The sequence below is a fragment of the Puntigrus tetrazona genome, chromosome 8 (assembly GCF_018831695.1).
Source record: "Puntigrus tetrazona isolate hp1 chromosome 8, ASM1883169v1, whole genome shotgun sequence".
Lineage (NCBI taxonomy): Eukaryota > Metazoa > Chordata > Actinopteri > Cypriniformes > Cyprinidae > Puntigrus > Puntigrus tetrazona.
The window spans coordinates 12,390,055-12,413,788 of record NC_056706.1 but is presented as its reverse complement, the minus strand read 5'-3'; the positions used below and the strand labels follow the sequence as shown (position 1 = coordinate 12,413,788).

General features: G+C 37.2%; 1 protein-coding gene across 2 annotated transcripts in view; it reads left to right on the top strand.

Annotated features, from left to right (window-relative positions):
- prex1 (phosphatidylinositol-3,4,5-trisphosphate-dependent Rac exchange factor 1) overlaps positions 1-23,734 on the top strand; it is a 62,211-nt gene that overhangs the window by 12,208 nt on the left and 26,269 nt on the right. For both annotated transcript variants that reach the window (XM_043246395.1, XM_043246396.1), the window contains exons 2-12: positions 6,737-6,802; positions 6,980-7,102; positions 9,173-9,277; positions 9,623-9,724; positions 10,178-10,339; positions 11,872-12,005; positions 12,201-12,316; positions 14,816-14,965; positions 18,276-18,423; positions 22,231-22,331; positions 23,390-23,493. In XM_043246395.1, coding sequence (XP_043102330.1) covers positions 6,737-6,802; positions 6,980-7,102; positions 9,173-9,277; positions 9,623-9,724; positions 10,178-10,339; positions 11,872-12,005; positions 12,201-12,316; positions 14,816-14,965; positions 18,276-18,423; positions 22,231-22,331; positions 23,390-23,493 — 1,311 coding nt within the window. The remainder of the gene's footprint in view (positions 1-6,736; positions 6,803-6,979; positions 7,103-9,172; positions 9,278-9,622; positions 9,725-10,177; positions 10,340-11,871; positions 12,006-12,200; positions 12,317-14,815; positions 14,966-18,275; positions 18,424-22,230; positions 22,332-23,389; positions 23,494-23,734) is intronic.

Genomic DNA, 23,734 nt, shown 5'->3' with positions numbered 1-23,734 from the left:
ACCTTTCTGTCTGACCATCTCTGCCTGACTGCTTCGCATCAAACAAAAGGCTTGTTGCCCACGTCTGACCTTCTGTCACTCCAAAATTCAGCACGGCTGGTGGGTTAGATCTCCCAACAATGCGAGACAGCAAAGTACGTCAATCAAACTTTCACCTTTCACACAAAATTGTGTAAATTCACAACGGATTACTCCGTAATGTGATGTTTTGCTGCTCTCTGATCAGAGGCTTCACTTCCCTCACATCAAGAATGGCTGCAAACACGCTATTCCCTAAAGGATTGAAGTCTTTGGGCCTGAACGCTACCTCAGTGAGCGTGTCGAATGGATTTGCAGATACACTTCTGTGTTTATCAGAACCCAAATTTGTCTACAACGCCTCAAGTTGTTTCTCTGTTTTAGCAATGCACTGGCATGCATGTGGCCTTATTTCTCTGCACTGACCACACAAAGCTTCTTCACGCCGCACCGTTTCCTATCTAGAGTCATATCCTTCCTCTTTTTGTTTTTCGTAAAGAGAACTCAACTTTATTTCCCCCTTCCTCACAAGTATCACCTCAGTTCATCCATTGCTCTGATTTTCAGGTGTGTTCTTTTATTAAAAAAAGTTATATTTTTAGATCAAGGTTCTCATTTCCTAATTGCACTCAGCTTTTCAGTGGAAATTGAAAACCAGATCTTCTTTCCTGGAGACCTATAAAACAGAACATACACGTTTTAATATTAGCTAGCTGTTTTGCAAATTTACAGAATGAAAATATTACCTTACGTATACTGCATTATACACTCAATACCTCATACTGTTTTTAGAAAACATCTCTTTTTTTTTTTTTTAGAAAATAATCAAACAGTATTTCAATTAATTGAAAACAGCAGTTTATTAAAAGATTAGCTACAATAAAATGTTTTTTTTGTTGTTTTTTTTTCCTCAAATTTATTTGTATTTTTACTAAATAATAATGGTTTCAGTAAATATTAACAATCAAAAGCATTACTAATTAATTGTTTTATATATATATATCTATATATTAAATATGTTTTATATATATATCTATATATCTCTATCTATCTATCTATCTATCTATCTATCTCCTGGTAAATAGTTTTCTGATAAATATTCCTTTAAAAATGTTTTAACAATAATTTTAGTAAAAGTAGTAGAACTATTAGTACATTGTTATATTTCTGTCGCCTTATCCTCAATAATTTTTATTTTTAGTAAAAACTGTGTGTCTGCACCATTATTTACCCAGAGACCCACAGAACATGCAATATTTATATTTATATGGTATATGCAGCGTAATATTCACAGTAAGTAGCCCAATTTGCGTTTTCAGCACACTGACCTACTCTTCCAAAATTGCGCAAATTCCTCATCATACAGTAAATTCCATTTTTCAGTCCACAGTTGAATTCCACAGTTCTGTCTGCATTTTCCATATTGCAGAAATCATAGGGCCCTATAAACATTCAGCTGAATTATAGATTATTACATAATGTGACCTCATCACACATCGCTGTAATGCAAATATCTTCTTAATATTCTCTAAGCGTTTGGTATTCTGATTAAACGTGTTAAGGGAGGGAAAAATCCCAGTCTTTTATTACTTCCTGTTCATCTTGCGCACTGTAAATGCAAGGTCAGGTTAAGCACATTGCAAGCACTATTTCAAACACAAGCAAGCAATAATACGTTTTCATTTATCCATACTGGCAGAAGGCAGCACATTGGCATTGCTAATATCGGCTAATTGAGTTGCAGTGGTGTTTGTTTATCAGAGAGGGACTAAGTGGTGTGTCTGTTTGCATGATAATGAAAGACTCTCATCTGTGAGAGAGGCCGTAAAGGAGGTCATTAAAGTGGCCCATCGCTGTTCAGTGTCTGACCCCTCCAGGAGCAAGCAAGTGTGACCGAAATGGCTCTTCAGGCTCTTGAAGACAGAGATGTGCTAGTCCAAAGTGAATGGTTTTCACTCTTCTCATCTTCTCAGCTCTGAGACTCTGGTAAGATGTGCCATTGTTAAAACTGAACATTGTTAAACATTGTTAAACATTGTTAAAACTGAACTGCTGCTGGTTATGTTTGCACCTCAGTTGTTAAGTTGCATCTGAAGTATAGTATTGTAAGATTTAGTTTTTACATTTAATGCCGTGGGTTGAGGTCAGTGTCAACTGAAGTATCTAAATACCTAAAAAGACCATACGTGCCATGCATGGTGAACTCATGCTTTACAATTGATGCATTTCACTTTTTTTTTTTTTTAAGCATTTAGCAGTCAGATCTCTGTATGCACAAAGGCACAGATCCCTAAACAAGGCCATATCTGCAAAAGACATATGCACAAGTGAAAAGCTATTTTTTTATGATGTTTTTTAATGTAATATAATAGGCAATATATTGCATCATCAAAAATGATTGAGGTCATGTACATATATTGTGCTATTGTGAAGTCGACTTGATATATTGTTTATTGCAGCAGGCCTAGTCCTTTCTAGTTTAGTTTAATGCAAACATTGTAATGAAAATTCACTGTCATAATGACAAACATTGTTGATTGAACTGCTAATTAAAAAGATTTTTTTTTTCATGGAAATGTGTATAAACACATAAACAAAAAATACAAACAAGATGATATAAAGCTGTATAATTTAGCACAAATTTTTATAGTACAGATAAGTACAGATAATTACTTAAAGTACAGATAAAATTGTGGTTTAATTTTAAGATTAAATGTAAGATTAAATAAAAAATAAATTTGAATATATTCATAAAATAATTCTGGGGGCAATTTTCATTTCACTTTAAAAAAGTTGTAATGAATATGGTTACTTATTGATATATTTGCAACCAAACAAACTGTTTGTAGTGGAGGCTGAAGTTTATGTTCCAATTATGGATATGAATTTATCATTCGAGATAGAGAATTAAGAAAATGTACATTTTCATGAGCAAGTGTACAACAAATCTTATGGATTAATATTAAAGTTAAGGAATTAAAGTTAAATTCCACTGACTCGCATCCCATGAATTGTGAAAACAAAACAAAAAAATGCACTTGTTAATGGATTTAAAAAAAAAAAAGATGTTTATGTCACAGATGCTGTTGACAGAGCTTCTGGTATATTCCTTTAGGCACTGCTGTGAAAGATATTGCCATGACTACAGGCTGTATAATGTCACCACAAGTACATGTACTTTACATTTGTATTCCATCCAGGCATATGCATTTTAAAGGGGCTTACAGCATTTGTATACCGTGTGGTTCAAAACTGCGAAGGTCATCATACATGTCTGTGGTTTGTCAGATTTAGTGCTATTCAGTGCTTTGTGAGTGTTTATGCGCGCAAGTATTACTTCACAGTTTCCATGCGGTAGATTGTTTTTGGCAGGCATCCATCCTCAATACAAGGGTGAAAGGCCGTGCTAGCTTCCGAGTCTTTTTTTTTACTCTTCATTCTCAATAATGACAATCATTGTCTGATAACATGCTAATTTAGAGGAAAGGCGTCTAAACAATGAACAGTGTTGATGCATTGTGTGTGGGAAACAGCAGCCTTTTTGTTACGGAAAAGGTTTGTTCTGCCTTTTCCTTCCTGAAATGCAAGAGGCCAAGGTCTCGCTCCTGTCATTGAATTAGTGTCAGTGTTTGGTTAAGGTCACCCTGTGTTGCAGGTGGCAAAATTATAATGTCTGTTTCCTGGCAAAGCATTTCATTGAGGGGGGAAAAAAAGAGTCAGCGAACAGCTTGTTTCCTTTGTGGGGACATATGGACACATTCATGCTCTTCTACATCTAATAGCCTGTGGCTATTCTACTGTGTGTAACTCTATTCCCCTGTTCCTCTTACCAGCTGGACAGAGCAGACAGTGACAGTCTTCAGATATGTAAACCTCATCAGACTGCTTGCAATTGCTCGGTTTACCTATAGACCTTTTTATAGATTTTCACTTTTTTTTTTGCAATTAGCCGTTTTTCCTCCCTCTCTTCTATGCGCTTGACGTCTCCATATGAGATTTCCGTCCGTTCATTTAGTTTCGTTCCAGCTCTTCTTTTTATCGAGCTAAAAGGAAACTCAGGATCATCTGATTACAGAAAGAGATTGAAGTCACAACAAAATTGCTTGTAAAGGTTGGCGTGCTTTTTTTCATTAGCTCGGTGCTTTTTTTGAATTGAAATGAATGAATTCATTTTTCATTTCGCACACATGCCCCCGGTTGCACCTGTCATCCTCTGCTGCTGACTTCACACTCTCCGTTGCCCAGAGAAACAGTAACGGTTGCCATGGGATCACAACGCAGCCTTGTAGTATTTGTTTATTTACGTGATTTCTTTGACGTAAGCATGAAAGTGATGCAGGAAAAGGCCAGAGAAGGGCAATATCAAGCCTAAGGAGGAAGCTCTCAAGCTTGTCAAGGTGAAGCGTGTCCTTTTTCAATGTAACTGTTTCACATATACCAGCATACTGAGACGGCTATACCTAACCCTACTATTAAAATTGTTTGTTGAGCATCATAACCATCCTAAAAAAGCAACATTGACTCAACCAGTGGCTTGAGTTTGGGGGTAGGGGTTTAGGAAACAAGTGTTCATTATTTTTTGGAAAATATTTAGACATCTTTTCCATAAGCTCCATGCATCGCTCCTTTTACGCTTCACACCCTTTCTTCTGTTTGTGTGGCAGTTTGGTTGTGTGTCTATAACTCCACTAGCCCCTTGGGCTGAGTCACATGGATGACCATTTTATGGATTACTGTGGATGGGCCATATGAGAGATTAAATTAGCACACGCCTGAGGGACGGGCCCCTCAGATTGCCGCCAGGAAATCAAATGAACAATAGGACCACCATCACCACCACCCATATTACACTAAGTGTCAGTTACAAGTGTGTTCAGGTCCCTTCTGGGAAATTAGACTAGCTAAACATTCAAACCCGTATGACTTTCTTTTTTCTAAAGACCACAAAAAGAGATATTTTGACAAATATTTAGACGATTATTTAGGCATTTAGCTTTTGTGGATACAGTGAAAGACGGTGGGGTCCAAAACAATGTATGAAATTTCTTGTATAAACACTTTCTTCAAAAATGTTTTTTTTTTGTTTGTTTGTTTTGTTGTTTACATAAAATAGAAAGTCATAGAGGTTTGGAGCAATAGAAGCGAGTAAAGGATTTTTTGGGTGAACTGTCCCTTTAAGTTGAATTGAGCATATCTTGACTGCAAGCATGTGATTTCACATGATGTTTACAGCTAAATGTGTTGGAAAGTTTCTACAAACAAACGCTGTCAGGAACATAAGCTGCCATCCTAAATGTCTTCCAGAGACACAGAAGTGTGACCGAGAGTTAGTCTGTCATTATCAGAGGGATGCCAGAAGGAGATGCAGCGAGTGCTTCTCATTAGCCAACTTCGCGTCCTGTTATGTGGTAAAGGAAAAAGAGGCGTGATGACCTGCATTTAAGGTCTTGTGCGCCTTTAACATCCACGAGAGAGGGATGAAGGAGACTGGCGATGAGAGATTTTTCTATCAAAACAATCTGCCCTATGCTGACGCACAAAATCACCTCACATGCTAATAAAAGAATCAAAGAAAAAGATGGAATGGGAAAAAAAAAAAAACAATTGCAGAGGTGGCAAAGGTGAAACCGCTCAGGATAAGTCTTTAGCTGTGTGGGGTTGCTGTGGGAGACCGTCGGAGACAATAGCCGGAGTGACAGGTAATTTAACAGACACTGGGGCGGAGTGAGTCGAGCGCACTGTTAGCACATCGCCTCATTGCCGCTGCTGCTGATGAGAAGTATAGAACCAGAATTAGAAACAGTCAGTGAGTGGCAGACTGTCTTTCTCCAGGGGAGACTCTTCTAAAACCGTGCAAATCAGTGATGAAGATATTTATAATTCTCTCTCAACCCTCTGCTTCTGTTTGTATCCGCTTCTCAGCGAGCCGAATAAAGATTATGGATAATGTGCCCGTCTACAGTTCAAATATATAGTTTACTCTCAGAGATGGTCTAGATGCGGATATATCAGTGGTTCTTCTCAACACTGGGAGCCAGGGCCCACTAGGGATCTTTCACGAGGGCTTCATAATGACTGAAAAGTACTACATTTATAATGAATATATTTTACTTGGTAAAAATGGTTAGAACAAAATACATATATAAAAATTGCCCTTAATTCTCATCTAAGAAATAATGGAACAACTGGGAATGCCATAATGTTTGTTTATAATAGGGGTCCTGAAGTCAAAATGCTGAGAAACAGCAGTTTATGTGTATATACAGTGTGGCTGAACATTTGCAGCCCTCCACTGATGATGACTGAGCTTTTATAATGCTGTATTTGCATGTATGCCATGCAAGTAATTTGCATCACTTGGGATTTGTTTTATTTTCATGTTTGTGTAGAAGGCCTCTTGTACTTATAGTTTTAGCACCTAGTCTGTATGAAAAGCTGGGTGAAGTGCTGTTAAGGTCTATTTGTAAAATTTGTCTGACACTTCCGTCATGGTCACTATTTACTACACTTGTCCTATTTCCAGAAGACATGTGAATGTTGAACGTTTAGTGTCTAGTCAGAGCTACAGGCAGAAAGAAGGGTGTAAACCTACAGGAAGTACATAAGTGTGGCGACCATACAAATCTGCCCCACCTTTATTTCACACCGCAGTGATTCCTTGTGTAAACACTAACTTTTTTTCTCCTCTGTGTCTCTTTCTATTTTTGCAAATCAACAGGCCTTTCTCCAGAGAATAAGGCAGACTGCAGAAAACCAGCAATGTCTTACTCCAGAGCAGGTCAAGGTAAAAAAAATTAATAAATAATAATAAAAAATGAACACACACACACACTACATTTACATGAAGTATACCAATTTAGTGTCTCCAAAATTTGGACACTTGAAATGTTACTGCATTGGATAAACAATAGTGTAAATTTTGGTAATTTTCTTAAACATGATCTCTTCCTTCTTCATGCAGATCCTGTTTTCCAATATTGAGTCAATTTTGGAAGTCCATTGTGATTTTCTTTCCACTTTGGATGCCAGTTTGCAGCCTGAACCTCAAGCACACCAATCTCTCGGCCATGTGTTTCTCAAGTTTGTGAGTCCATAAGATTGTATTTAAAATCCTCTTTGAACTGGTGCTTTTCTGATTAGCAATTGATTTATTGTGGTTTTGGGGCTTTTAAGTCATGCCCAGAATGAAAAGGTGCTTTTTCCTAATCCATCCCAATGTTGAATCGTACATAGGTCAGTATGCATTTACCTCCTCCATTCTCACAAAATACTATCAGCCCTGAGACTACCCGTCCACCCTATGGCCTTTAAAGAAAATGTTTTTAATAATGTTAGTTAGCATCTCTAGGGGCTTAGTAGAATGTCCGTCTGGCTGCTCCACTTTATTTAGTGGATCTCAATCCAAAATCACGATGCCCTGTAAAGAAAACAATACACCTGATCCTTCATTCATTTTCAGTCACTTGGTTTGTTACATTTTTCAGTTTCTGAAAGGCCTAGTATGATACTATCTGGTTTACTATTTAATTTTTATTAAAATTAAATACAAAATTAAATAAAAAAAACCTAAATGCAATATTCCAGTTCAAAGTTGCAACTTTATATAAGCATTCGTAATGTTGTCTAAATAGCTGTCTACAACTCTAGCTTTTAAACAGTTCTGTATAAATTAAACTACTTTTCCCTCTCTGGAAATATGGCAATAATGATGACTTGTGATTTGAACAGTGATTTATTTCATATCTTAGTGTTGGCTGTCAGCCGTGCATATTAATTCTGGCACTTTAACTCTTTCTATGGTTCTCACAAGAAGCCATTTTGGGTTTGGCATCTGTATGTGACCTTTGACCAAGTTCACTGAAACATTCTGAGGTTTTAACCTCAAACTGGAGGGAATTTCCTCTTAATTGGACTCGATGTGTATGTGTGTGTTTTTTGGATGAACGGTGCTATAAAGCATATGCCAGGACAGATGTTCGCCTCGTTCATGGATGAGGTTGTGTGATGCTGCCAAACTCTCTCATTACAGGTGCTGAGGTCTGGAGCCCTGAGGGCCCAACCAGAGTACGCACGCACGCACACACACACTGCATACACATATACCAAAACCTCTCCAGACATATACGCACAAGCATACAGTATATAGAAAACACACAGCTCTTCATATAGACAACATGCACAGACAAATAAAGAGGGTCAAAAGAGAAAGACTAAAACGCACAACTGCTTTCTAATCACATAGTGGCTGTGCAATCCCAACGTTGTTTTCCTGCTCTGTCAGGATGCCTCAAGCACCCTCATCCATCAGGATTCAGCGTCTCCGTCAAGGTTACAGTTCCTGTTCGCTGACTGTTCCTGTGGAGCTCGGATAAATGATATCCTACCCTCACCACATGCATCTTTAATAAACTGTCTAATAATCTCAGCCCTGATTTGATCCAGATAAACAGTTCTTCTGGACTTTTTTTAAGCCAGGCCCATCTCATTAAAATTTGTATTTTATTTATTTATTTATTTTTTTTGTGAATGTTGGACCCAAATTTATTAAAAGCATTTTTTTATTTATCGGTTACTACATAGTACTCTTATCTAAGGTATTTAATCATTAAAGGTGTGCTGCTCACTGATGATAATTTGCTTTTCTTTTTTAGGTTGCAACTTCCTATTACCACATAGCTTTGCACCCTAAAATGAAGGTGTGGCTTTCAGGCAAAACCTATGCACTTTGATTTCACTTCCTGTGTTGTTTCGAATAATGTAGGGCAAAATGACAGCGCCTCGTTGCTTCTCTAGCAGTTTCACTACCTGTATTCCACCCCCCCCCCATGTCACTTCGCAGCTCAGTATTTAGGAGAATGGTGAAGGAAGAGGTGCATTGAGCTATGTAAACTTTCATAAAACATTTGTTATATGTTTAGTATTATCCACATAAGCTGAGCATAGGTCCCAGGATGATATTTTGTGACTAGATCAGAGGCTCTGAGACAAATTTTTTACCTGAACATGAGATTTATAAACTGGAATGTGCAAAAACAGACCTTCTTGCTAACAAAAAAAAAGAAAAAAAAAGTCCATTTAAGGGGTCTTAACCCCACCAAAAGAAAAAGCCTGTCGAGTGTTTTAAAGTGTTTTGACTGTCCTCTCTCCTCTGCAGAGGGACCGTTTCTCTGTATATGGCGAGTACTGTAGTAACCATGAGAAAGCACTCAGACTACTGATGGAGCTTAACAAGATCCCTCACGTACGGACTTTTCTGCTGGTAAGCACCTTTCTTTTTTAAAAAGTCTGTTCTATTTTATTACATCATATTCCGATGAAGATCCCTCGCACAACCTGTGACCATCCTGGCACAGATCAGTTTCACCCAGCATCAGATTTGATCAGTGTTCATTTCAAATGAACATTAGTGCCTAGATCAGTTCGTCACAGGAAATATATTTATTATCAAAATTTGAAGTGAAAGTGACCCAAACTTATTTTACTGTACAAACCAGGATGTGAGAGTGTGCTTTTCAGTGTTTTCTATGGAAACCAACTGTATTCTCAACATGATCAGATTTGCACAACATCCCATTAAATTGATTCATGTGTTTTGTTTTTTCAGCACCTCATGTTGTTAGGAGGAAAGAAGAGCACAGATGTTCCTCTTGAGGGGTATCTCCTATCTCCCATTCAGAGGATCTGTAAATACCCTTTGCTACTGAAGGTACAGCTTCCTTTTTTCCACTATCGCCATTTACAAGTTGATTATTTCTTATATATATATATATACTACTTTGCAACGTTCTTATAGCCATACATTAAAATGTGTATGACAGGAAAAAACAAACCTAAAACATAAAATGACTCATGTGACACATTTTACTTTGTTTTATTCGTTAGGATTTTTTTATTTTTTTTTTTTTAAGGGTGTTCAGATTCAGATTTTTCGCTATAAGTTAACATTATGCAGTAGCCTGCATGGCCTTAATGGTGTCAGAGGAAAGGAGATTAGTTTTAAACTGTTGGGGAACGGTGGTGTACATTTTATAATTAAAATCATAAATGTATAAAATTGGGTGAAATTAGTTTTTATGTACTTATTTATTGCCCAGCATATCAGCAGATAGTTGCCTGTGTTGCACAGCTACACGTCATGTACCTGCTGTTTGTCCTTTAGGAACTTTTGAAGAGGACCCCTAAGAAGCATTCAGATTACCCGGCGGTGGAGGAGGCCCTGCAGGCCATGAAAGCCGTGTGCTGCAACATCAACGAGACCAAGCGACAGATGGAGAAACTAGAGGCACTTGAGATATTGCAGTCACACATAGAGGGCTGGGAGGTGAGTTAGATACATGATCGCTCTTTGTCATAGATGATGCACTTTTTTTTTTTCTTTCTTTTCATGGTTGATGGTTTTAAAGGAACAGAGCAGCACCAGTTAGTTTGCTTTAATGTTTCTTAAAAAAACCTCTTCGTCATAGTTCCTCTTTGACAGCGTGCCTGTTTGTGAGCATTTTTTTAAGCGTAGTCTCGAAAGAATCACTGATGTGGACATGATGTCGCCTTGTGTGTGCTAATGATATTTTCTTAGGACAGGAAGAGGAAGTCTTAACACAAAGACCCGTTACTATAGAGATCAGTTAGTTTTGTGTAACATGCAACAGTGTGCCACCACAAATTCCCCTCCTCTCTGTCTTTGCTCGTCTTTCATTTCTTGTCTCTCCCCGCCCTCTTTTTTTCCATCGTCTTCTCTATAGCATAGATACTTTGTCTGCATCCTCTCTCTCTCACTCTTTGTACCCTGTCCATTAACCCTCTTTATTGATTTATCTGATGCAGTACTGAGTGGTTGTACAAAGTGGGGCATTTTCTATAGCTAGTGGTGAGCCTTAAGTGTTGCTTAGATGGTTAAAATTTTCACAATTTAGTGCATATAGTGTGTTCTTGCTCCTGTTGTGTTTATTTTCTAGTCCCATCATTCCTCTGTGAACATTCAAGATTCCTGCAAAGCATGACAGGATGGGGGTCATTTAAACATTTTAAATTAATTTGTGAACAGGAGTAGTTAAAAAAATTAAAAACATTAAACATGTCACAGAAAAAAGAAAATAATACAAGATTAAAACGACAGAATTATTCCTTCAAAGTTTTAGATATCATGTATGGATAACATTAAACATTTAACACGACATAAAACATTAGGCTTTATTTAACCTCTGATATAGAGTGTTTCAGGATGTGGGGTCTGATTGAAAACCAAATGCATTAAGTTTCCATTTAGTCCAGAGTGTTTCACCTTTGTAGGTAAATAGTGCAGAACAAGCGGGAAGCAGATTCCCATCTCTCTAATTGACCCGTCTGGGCACGCCATTGATTAAGCAGAGAAGATGGAGTCTGCTTATCAAACACACTCACACGCGCCCACACCTGCCTAGCATAGAAAATCACATCCTGTACAGAGTCAGCACGAACCGCAGCGTCGGACTGCAATCAATTTTTAATGCTACTGGATATTGAACAGGACACAGTCTGTGTTTCCAAAAGCCGTGGGGCTTCCTCCAGCCCCTTAAAGAGAAAGGGGATGCTCTTATTTAAGGCATAGATGGAAGGTCTTGTTCAATGACCATATTGGAATTATGTCAAATTGCTCAGTTATAAAACAAAAGGAGATTGCAAACAAATATAGTGTCCTTGTGTTGAAAGACGGATGATCAAATAAACTGATGTATAAATGCTGGCAGAGTTTTCAAAAATGCTTTCAACTGCTGCTGTTAGTTGTGCACAAGGAGCTAAACGCTTCTTTTTCATGGAACACGTGAAGATGCATGTTTATGAAAATCAATAGAAATGTTGCTTTGTTTTTTGCTCCAGGGGACGAACTTGACTGATATATGCACCGAACTGTTGCTCCAGGGCAACCTTTTAAAGATATCAGCTGGAAATATCCAGGAACGGGTCTTCTTCCTGTTTGACAACCTCCTGGTCTACTGCAAGAGGAAGTCCCGGTTAGACCTTTAAGATGCTTTTGGGTTCCATATTAATCTTGTCTGTAATAGTGGTAACCTATCTGCATAAATGTGCATAAACCTCTTCTAGTACATTACTGTTATCCGTAGTAAAACTTTACTGAAACAGCCATCGCAATCATGTGTAGAATCTAAACAATATTGGTCTAATTTTTTCACTGTTTAAAAACCCAGAGTGTCTGGGAAGAAATCCACCAAAAGGACGAAATCCATCAACGGGCCGCAATACGTGTTCAGAGGCCGCATCAACACAGAGGTCATGGAGGTCGAGAATGTGGAAGATGGAACTGGTAGGTTTGAGCTTGATAGTGCTTTCAAAGTGTTTTGCATGTGGTATGTATACTTATGCAGCTTTGTTTATATTTATGCAGTATTGAATTGTTAGCTTAGCAACATGAGCATATTCAAGAGCATATTCAAATCAGCTTCCCGTGCAACTAAGTAGATTTTGAAAGTATTGTGTTTGTATCCTGCCGCACAGATATTCATGTTTTAAAGATTTACGTTTTTAGAAAGAAGTCTGGGTAACACTACAAAAGGTTCATTAGTTAACAAAATTAGTTGATATGAACTACAAATGAACAATACTTCTACAGCATTTATTATTCTCAGTTAATGCTAATTTCAGCATGTACTAGTGTTTTAAATTCACAAGTTATTGCGTCGTGAGCTAACATTAACAATTAATGATTGTATTTTTATTAACTAATTTTAACATAGATTAATAAATGTATTATTCATTGTTCATTGTTTGCTCATAATACATTAACTAATGTTAACAAATGACTTTATAATAAATTCTTGTTCATATTAAAAATAAGCAAAATAAATCATTAAATAAACCCAACTTTTGAATGGTAGAGTACAAAGCAGCACTTTCTTGAGATGTGTAAGGGCGTTTCCTGTATGATATCCTTTTTTTGTTCCATCTGATCACCATGTGATACTTATGAACATCACAAGTAACAAACAAAACCATTTAAAGGGAACTTCAGCTGATGCAGTAGAAATTACAACCTCTATGTCCTTAAGATAAGATCACGCAGGGCTTCTCAGAATTGAGTGCTTTGCATTTAGCACCTCTGTTGCGCTGACCGCCGAGGGGCCCTCGTCGAAGGTGCAGTTCAGCTGTCGGTCCAAGCATGAAATTCAACTCTCAGGGGAAGTAGCGGCTCCTCTTCTCACCTTTTGCTCTTAGTCTTTCTCCACACCTTAAGAAGCTGGGTGGAAGTGCAACTTCTCTCTCTTTTCTTCTTCTCTGAGCCACAAAGAAAAACATCCTTTCTGAAAAACAAGTCATAGGGCTGTCAAAGTACCAGCCTAAACCACACGTGCCTTCAGTTGATACGGACAATGTGAGACTGTGTTTTGCGTTTCAGTCTCTCAGTGTCATGTTTATCAGGGCTTGTGTCACATGACGCTCCACATCTGTGTAAATGCATCATTTAACTGGTGTGTTTTGCCGTATTGGATTGGGTTACGGATAAAGTGACTTGCATGCTGGGGTTGAAGATTGAAATTTGGGATTTAGAAATTCAGCCTAATTTCAGTTTTATGATTACAGTGTTATTTCAAGGGAGATTTCAAGGCAGTTTAGTGATGAATGATGATTGGAGGGGGTAGGTGTTATAACCAAAAACCAAAAGTAATTTTATATGCCTGTCATTTTATTATTTATGTATTATACTATTTGTATGTGAATGTACAGCAAAACACAAATATTAAATAAAAAAGTCTATAATATTTATTTATAAATATTCATATTTTATATGATTATTTAATATACTTTATTTTTTACTACTACTACTACTAACAATAATTAAATAATAATAATAATAATAATAATTATCATTATTATTAATGGAATGGCACAACAGTGAAAAAAATGGGGCAACCTTAATTTATTTTATTTATTTATTTATTTTTTAACAGTACTCCATGTTTCTTTAGCGCTCTCACATGCAAAGCATTGCAATCTGATCTGCTTGTTTTGACTGAACTGTTGTTTTAATTGGAAAACAATCAGATAATGCTTAGGCGGTGTTTATTACTGAACCAGACTTATGTGCTAAATATGATTACCCGTAAATTCTCTCCAGGTTTGTATGAGCTAAAAGCCTTTGTCAAATCCTCTCAGTGCTCTAAAATCTATTTATACTTCCTCAACATTACCCACTGCTCATTACCTATTCCATACCTCATTCATTTCTCTATATAATTCACCTGCTGTCAGGTCTGGGATAAAATTGGATCGTGAGTAACAGTCTGAACCCCTCACTCACACACATGCTCTCCTGTCAGGCTTTGGTTTAATGGTGGGAGAGAAGTGCCATGTGCCGAAATGCATCTTTAATGATTTCTCACACTAATAGGATAGTTTAACCTTTTTACATTATTAATGCTTCCAGATTGTTGAAGAAAATCTTATTATCTGTGTCAGCTCTTGTGTTTTGGTCAGTAACTCATGTAGTGAAATGGTAAGAGGGAACCTTTTTAACTTTAGTAATCAGCTGAAAAAATCAAATTAGTGAAAATGAAACCTCCACATTTTGTAAGGTTATTTTAAAGGCGCGAACTATTTTGACACATGATCTTATCAGATGTAGATAGACCTTCGGTGAACAGCCTTTAACAGATCTATATAGTTGTTTGCATTCCATGTTATAGGTGTGTTGTGTGTAATGTGATAATGTGATATTATTCTCAAGTGGTATACTTGTGTTATTAGCGTTGATGAATGTTGATTAACCTGTTTTGGTTTTTTTCTTGTTTTTACTGTGTGTTTCTAGCGGACTATCACAGTAACAACTACACAGTGACCAATGGCTGGAAGATTCACAACACGGCCAAAAACAAGTGGTTTGTGTGCATGGCCAAGAACGCTGAGGACAAGCAGAAATGGCTAGACGCCATTTTAAAGGAACGTGAACAGAGAGAGAGTGAGTCATTTTTCTTTGATTTTGTTTGTCTGTTGGTTTTGAGTATGCAACATATGAGCATTGAGCATGAAATAAGAAAAAAAAATATGTAACTTGTAAAACTTTTTTTTTTTTTTTTAATTCAAACAAATCATTAATAAATTCCTGATGCCACTATGACTGATTTTACAATTGAACACGTTAATTTAGTAAATATTTGTTGTCTAAAATGGTTCAAATTAAAGGTTTAATTCACCCCAAAATTACAATTCTGTCATTAATTACTCGCATTCATGTAATTTCAAACCCTTAAGACCTAATAAAATTAAAAAAACTTTTTGCGCTCAAAGACATCAATAACATTCAACAATTCTTCTCCTGGAGTTACAGTCTTTCGCCATTTTGGAGAGTGCCCCAGAATTGAATCAACGTTGTTTACGCTCAGCATGGGCACACTGTCTACTAAACGTAAACAACGCTGAGTGATTTTGATGTTCTGGGGTACTCTCCAAAATAGCTGAAGACCGTAACTTGGAGAGAAGAATGGTTAAATAAATTATTATTATTGTTTTCTTTCAGCACAGAAAGTATTCTAGTAGCTTTATAAAATGTTATGGTTAAACTCACATGGCCTGTTTTAGTGATGTCTTCGCTACGTTTCTGGACCTGGGAGCATTGCAGCTCTCAGATTTGATCAAAATATCTTCACTTGTGTTCCGATGAATGAATGTCTTTCGGGTTTGGAAAGACATGAGGGTGAGCAATTAATGACAAAATTTTCCTTTTTGGGTGAATTAATCTTTTAATGCGGTTGAAATGAATGTAAAACAAAGTTATTTCAGAAGCAATTTGAAATTATTTTAAAAAGTCTTTATCAATAGCTGCTATTAGTCACAACTTTACTTAATAATCAACTTGTCGAAGCAAATATTTTCACATCTATTGAATAGGAATGAATCTATTTTCACCGAGCTTTGTATTTTAGCATCCTGCATTCTGCTGTGGTGTTTTATGTGGATTTTTCTTTTTCCTTTTGTGATACGAAACACCTGTCCTCTGCTGGACACCTGTTCTTGTTATATCTGCTTTTGAGGCTTGTGTTTTACAACAGGGTTGTTCTGATTGTTAGGTCACATGATCAGAGCAGTAAAACCCCAAATACCACTGAGCCCTTTCTGATCGCGGCTCTTATGTTTCAGCATGAAGTATTAGCCTGTAGGATCAGTTACCAGTGTCCGAGGCAAAGTCCTCAGCCAGAGTATTGTAATGCGGTGTGAGCTGGAGGTAGAGCGAGACGTCACTTTAATGCTGCGCTGCCAGATGAAAGCAGAAGTTTTATGGAGCGTATCAGGTTTCCAACGTTTGAAATCGGAGCCCATTTCAACAGGTGCCACATCAGTCACACCACTCTGACGGTCCAGATCTTTAGCCAGTGCCCACTCCGTCATAGACCTCATTGAATTACATGTTCCGATTAATACTTAGCTTGATGTGCAAAAGTGGCTCCAATTTAGGAATTCTAGTCATCTGGAGTCTAATATCAGGAAGGCATTTCATTCAAACGCAGATCTGAAGAACGCTTTAGAAATGCATGGTCTGCTTAAAAGTACCTTTAAATCATTAACTAATTATGTTTTAATAATTGTTCGTAATTTTTAGTGCTGTCAATTAATCGCATTCAAAATAAAAGTTTTTGTTTACATAATCTGTGTGAACTGTGTAAACATTATGTATATGTAAACACACACTTGTAACTATTTTCTAAATATATATTGTATGTACATGTGTTTTAATGTATATATTTCTAGAATACATAGCATATGTTTGTGTACTGTCCATAGTTAGTATGTAAACAAAAACATTTATTATTAAGTTATTATTAAATAACGATTATTAAGTTATTGTAAATAATTAATTAAAAGAAATGACGTTATTTTAAATAATTTCATTTAAAATATAATGCATTTCGTTTTACTTTATACCTACATTTATCCATTTTGGGTTGGTGTGCACTGTTTGAAATCAGCAGTTCAAAATAAAAATAAAATCAAAATTTTGGGTTCGAAATGAAGGCCTGCTCATTTCTAAAATTGCCATTCAGCATCAGACCTACAGATACCAAGGTGGAAATTAGGCTTCAGCGGGGTTATTTCTGAGGAGCCATTTTTAATGATGTGTTGCCTTTTTGCCGAGGCTTGATTGAATTGGAGCCTCGTACAGCTGCCACGAACACCTCCTCAAAAAACTCTTTGTGAGCGAGAGCTGCAGCTGCCGGTGGCTTCCCTCTCTCCGGGGTCTCAGACACAGTAAAGAGCTCTGAATAAGAGCCATGCCAGCTGCCGCCACATCTGAGCACGTCCCACCTCCTGCATCAGCTGCAATCCCATTAATAGTCTCTTTTTAACATCACCTTTTGTGTAAATGTATGGTAAAAACGTGAATGTTGTCTTTGACCTGAGGGTTCTTTGCATTTGGCCAGATACAAACAGCCTCTGATGACTTATGAAGTGTTTTTTTTTTTTTAGCCAACCTACTGCGAAGCTCCTGTTTCCGTTGCAGTTTGACTCTGGCTGCGTTGCTAATATAAACAAGGCTGCATTGCACTATTGCACAGTTTTTCATACTCGGTGTTGTTGTTTTCAGGAAATTGTAAACATTTTGGTAGAGGTCTTTATCTGCATCTGCTGCTGTATCTATTCTCACCTTGTTAACCACTTCACGCCACCGAAGCAGAAGTTCACGAGTAGCTTTCGGGGTGACCTCCCTTGAGTAGAATGCAATGAGCAGTCACAGTTAAATGCCTTTTTAAAGATTTGCTAATGCAACTTTTTTTTATAATTTGTTGATGGAATTTGAAAAACCGAAATAAAGGTTTGATTTTGTGTAGGTGTGTGGTTTGCACATAGAATGTTGATACTGATTTTGAGAGTCTCAGCCCTTCAACCACCAAAATATCTCAAATAGTAGCATGCATGTGCATGTGAAAACACACACACTTGCAAACAGTGTCTTTATAATTAAATCAGTTAAACCAGCATTTCCTCACAGCTTCATCTAAACATTAACTGACACAGCAACACCCTTACTGATTTAGTCAAACAGCTAGTAAGTGACACTCACTGAGAAATAAACTGTAATTATACAGCATAAGCCTAAAATGTTATTTTTTTTTTTTTTACATTCAAACCAGTTAAGTTCCTTCTACAAATTTACTCTACCTTTTTTTATGAAACATGTGTAAATGTTGTTCTTAAAACATTTAAACTATTATCTTATACTATTTTTGTCCTTTTTAATTAGTAGTTCTTGACCCTCTTATGTTTAATGTCAGGTTTAAAGCTTGGGATGGAGCGTGATGCCTACGTCATGATCGCAGAGAAAGGAGAAAAGCTGTACCATATGATGATGACCAAGAGCCGCCACCTCATCAAAGACCGCCGCAGGAAACTCACCATTGTACCCAAGTGCTTCTTGGGAAAGTAAGTTTGAGCATTATGTAATGCATTTTAGAAGCTCTCATTTACAGAGGGGTTCACCTCATGACTGGTCAGTTCCCATGCCAGTGATTGGCTCGCTCCGTGCTGAGTGTGGTACCTTCCCTCTGTGGCTTTTACACCGTCTCACTGTCTCCTGAATATCTTGCAAGTCATCCTAATCCAAGAGGCCCCTGCATGAATGAAAATGCATACACACACACACACACACACACACACTCACTTAGCGCTTGTAAATGCTTTCCCAAGCTCACTGCCAAGCACCCCATTGGACACAGACATTCCCAGCAAAAAAGCCTTCATTAGAGAGAAATCTGTATTCAGTCTCTCTCTCTTTTTCTCTCGGTGTATCTCATTTTTCCCTCTCTCTTTCTTTCTGTCGCTTGCTCACCCAGTCTTTCAACACCATGAATGAACAATGAGTGCTATGTACGCCATTAAACTTCCAAATACTGTGTGTGTGTGTGTGTGTGTGTGTGTGTGTGTGTGTGTGTGTGTGTGTGTTTGGGAGTTGAGAGGAGAGATTCCTCACACCAATTAAAATTCCCTTTTTGCACTGCACTAGTAGATAAGGGAAAAAACACTGTGGTCCATTTAAAGCTGTTATATTGATGCAATCTAGTTTAAATGGCCGCAAAAATTCCCAAGTTCAGATATGAACCCTTATTAAATTGATTCATAAATCTGCAGGGCCTTTGCGCTGTGCAGTGTTGGGAGCCGTAACTCCAAGTAGCAAATGCTGCGAACTGGCTACATTTTCAGTATTAGTATTAGCTTAAGTGTAACTTTTACAGTCACAGCCATTTTTCTAACAATATTTTTCAACAAAAGCATGTTTTTTAGGTTACTGGACATAAACATACTAAAAGAATGGCAAAGTCAGTTCATTTTAGTAAATTTCATTTGTAGAAAAGATTTAAAGAAATCTCTTTAACTCGTTTATTCATTGACTAGTTAGATGCAGCTGTTCTATTTTTCCAGATCTAGACTTATTTTTATTCAGTATTGTAGTATTGAGCTTAAAACTACTTATTTGAGTTTACAAAGTTTGACTCTTATTGAGATCCTCACTGGTTTTGAGGAAGATTAATAACTGCTGATTACAAACTACACACCCAATGGCTACTATTTGCAAGCATCATTTAGTGTACTGTTTAAAAAAAGGTTAGTACGACAAGTTCAAATTCAGTCGAAGTAGCACTTCCGCTGAAGTGGCTTAATAGCAAAGTGTCGCTGGCCTTACGGCCTCAGCTGTGCTGTTGTTCTCCTGTCAACACCTGACTGGATGAATTTCGCACTGCTCCCTCGAAACACAATTATTTTGTGCGTTTCAGCCTCGGTGGTCCAGGTGAAAGCAGCTGTGATTGGCTCTGTTGTTCGCTGGCTTGCGCATCCATCTCAGAATAGAACACAGTCCGACTCCTTCCAGGAACAGCCGAGCAGTTCAGCTGTTAATATGGACAAACACTCTGCTACTGCTCAGACTCTGTCTTGCACTGTTTATTCTCCTCTATTGTGCTTATGTTGAGGAATTACCTTCAAAATTAGATGGGATTTCGATACTTAAAACATCACAACTATATTTCAACGTTAATGTTTTGTGTAACTTGGCTTCATTTGACTTCCTGCAGTAACCTAAAGCTTTATTTGCATGGTAAAAACCTGCAAATGGGCAAAATATTAAAGGACACATATATAGATGAAAGCTCGGGAAATTCTCAAACACGCACCTACGGCATGTGAGAGGGCTCTGTGTGCATTAACTGTGGAGAATATTAATGAGTTACATAAACACTAATTAATTCACCCCAGGGACGCCCACCTCCACCCCTTCCCTTTCCTGCCAATCTGAATTAGAGACTTATGTAATCACAGCAGACTCACTGTCTGTTTCATTTCACTGCTCTCTTTCATGGGCCTGACTGCCCTCTCGTCTGTGAACTTCCTCTGCAGAGCTCCACATAAAGGCTTTGTAAGCCATCCGTAAGAAGATCTACGTAACCTACATCATAAACATTTATTGTTCGGATTTTGTGTGAATGGCTGGATCATGTGATTACCACCCTTTTATTGTTATAAACATTGACAGGTTTTTTTATTATTGGTCAGTGCAGCGGCTGAAACACATCTGTAGTTAATAATCTTGTGTTTTGTGGTAGCGTTATTTCAATGCTTAAAAAGTGTTTGTGTTTGGGACACTGTGCTTGCAGAGACCACATATTTAAAACATGATTAACATGATCTACAATATGTTGCATAATTGTGCTAATTTTCTCACATATATTGTTTGCTGATAATACTGTTGAGTTGCATAGTGGTATTAGCTAGTATTGTCATCACGTTTAAGTGCTTGACGGTGAAGTGTAAAGATTTATCAAGGTTAAGTATTTTAAAAGAGTTCAGGAAGTTGTGCATGTTGTCAGCTGATTTGGAGGAGATGTAGAGGACAGATCGGTTGTGTAGTCAGGTGAGATATGAATGGAGAATCTGCTCGTCTTACTGTACTGGGTGGATGTGGGGCACCTTTGGCACCGCATCTTTTCTTCTCCTCCTGCTCCATCTGTTAACCCATCCTTTTATTCGACCCCTCCACCCTCACTGCTGTCGTTCAACATTTCAAGTACACACACCCATCTCAGTTCTCACATTTCTTTCAAGGCGTCAGAACTGTTTACACATTGCTTATTTCTGTCCCTGAATCTAATGGGATTCACAGTCTCTCACGCAACAGTCATGCACATTTCAGGCATGAAGTCACACACATGCAATCACACACAACATTACATTCACCACTAAACCACCTCACACATGTAATTGCTAAAATTCCTTCCCAGCCATAATCAAAATCCATTTATAATTGAATTACTCCTTTTGAAATTTTATTTTGGCAGTTCATCTGATGAGCTAGTCATTAAATGTCTATCTATCTATCTATCTATCTATCTATCTATCTATCTACCTATCTCTCTCTCTCTATATATATATATCTATATCTATATCTATCTATCTATCTATATATATATATATATATATATATATATATATATATATATATATATATATATATATATATATATATATATATAATATATATATATATTGTGAATGCAAAGCTGAATTTCCAGCAGCCTTTACTCCAGTCTTCAGAAAGAACTGAATAAGATACATTAGTATTATTATTTATTGATTAGTTAAGCTGCTTAATATCTTTGCAAAAACGTGACCTGATGTTTTTTCAAGATTCTTGCATTCTTTGGAAACAGCACTTACAGTATACAGTATTCAAATAAAAAAAAAAACATCTTTACTGTGACCTTGATTCTCTTTCAAAACCTTTACTGACCATAAAAATAGGCTGTACATGTCTAAACAGAATTATATAGTAGATATAAACAAAACAAAATTAAGATATAATTACATACCGGATATTAACAAAAAACATCCAGTTTGCTTATTTTTTTAATGTATTTGAAACATTAAATTAAAATAGTAATTTCCTGAAACCTTTCTTTTTTTCCTTTTTTAAAACATTTTTTTCCAAAAGCAATACACGAAGCCCACTTGTGATGTTTGGACTTTGAAGTCCTTCAGAGGGTGGAATGCAGCTTGATATCATCATGATTTGTGTTCTTGGTGAACTTTTTACCAGTCTTGACCAGTCACTCTGGAAGATTGAGTGAATCCAAGTTCCCAAGTGCCTTTGACTAGTGTCTCATAAATCCCTTCTTTATCATACTTGCAGCATTGTGTTATGTGCAGACTGACACAGCTGTTGTCTCTGTGTGTCCTCAGTGAGTTTGTCTCATGGCTCTTGGAGAGTGGAGAGATCAGTAAGGCAGAGGAGGGAATCAACCTGGGTCAAGCTCTCTTAGAAAACGGCATCATCCATCACGGTAAGAGAAGGTTCTCCCTTAAAGAAAATAGTGTTGTTACCTTAATTTTGTTGAACACAGAGCGTGATATTACAGTGGTATATGTATTTTTTATTATTGTAGGGCGCTGTGTAAATGTGAAATATTGTACTGTGGTATTCAAATATAACATATCTGAACTTAGCATGAGCAAACCTACATATTTCGAAAATCGACTAGTTGGTGGGTTCTGTCAAAAAACTCTTAAACATAAACGAGACTAATAATTAAATATTCAACCACTGTAGCCCATCACTGTAAAATTACTATTATAATACAAATCTATGATTCTTTTTCTCTCTCAATATATTTTCTCTTTCTATTTTTTCTCTTCTGTTCTTTTTTTCCCTTTCAACCTCGCTGAGCTCCAATTCATTTCATCATGTTTTTGAGTGTTGCTTGGTTTCATCACCAAAATGCAACTGTTGTCTGTGTTCTGTTTTTTTGATACGGTCTTGCCAAATGAAACACAATCCATTAACTGTTTATACAAACGTTGGACTGTTAAAAATCACCATTTGACAGATTTACTCTCTACAAATCTGGCAAATATCCTTGTTGGCCGGCCCTCACTGAAATCCCCTACAGATGATCGGCAGTCTGGATAGTAACATGACATGAAATGCTGGTAGAGAACAACATTCTTCTGAATTATTCAAAAGGTGCTGCATTTTCCTGAGATGTGGAGAGAATCATACCTCTGTTTTACAGCCAGGGGATTGTAACGCAGTGAAACTGACAAACACCAGAAGGGATTGGAGTGATAAATTCAAGTGTAAGGTCTCAGGCGCTCGATCAATAATATGGTGGCGGCATTCAAGGAGAGGTCGAAAAGGCTTTTGTGGAGCGATGGCATTCGCACTCTTCAGTTAATCACAGACCTCCGCATACATGTTTATCAGCTCAGATCTGTGAGAGAAACGAATAGATCACATTCTCGATTCCAGCTCATGGTGCTGTGCTGTGTTAGAGGTGAAGTTGAGGTTGGAAGTAGGCAAAGCATAACTTTTAACCGTATCAATGTATCTTTTCTGCCGTAGTGTCAGATAAACATCAGTTCAAGAACGAGCAGGTGTTGTATCGCTTTCGATATGATGACGGCACCTATAAAGCCAGAAGTGAAATGGAGGACATCATCTCAAAGGTATTTTCCCTAGAATACTTGCTAAAATGATAGCTCATGAACAAATGATACATGAGATAAGATAATATCCTTTTGTTACGATGAGCTCAGCAAAAGAAATAAGAAATAAGAGAAATAAGAAAAGCTTTAAATTCATTAAATACTGAAAAGTAACTTCAGAATGTCGCATTGCATTATATTCCTCAGTATGTGTGTGTGCTGTGTTAACATCAAACTCTGTTGGAATCAATAGAGACTCAGG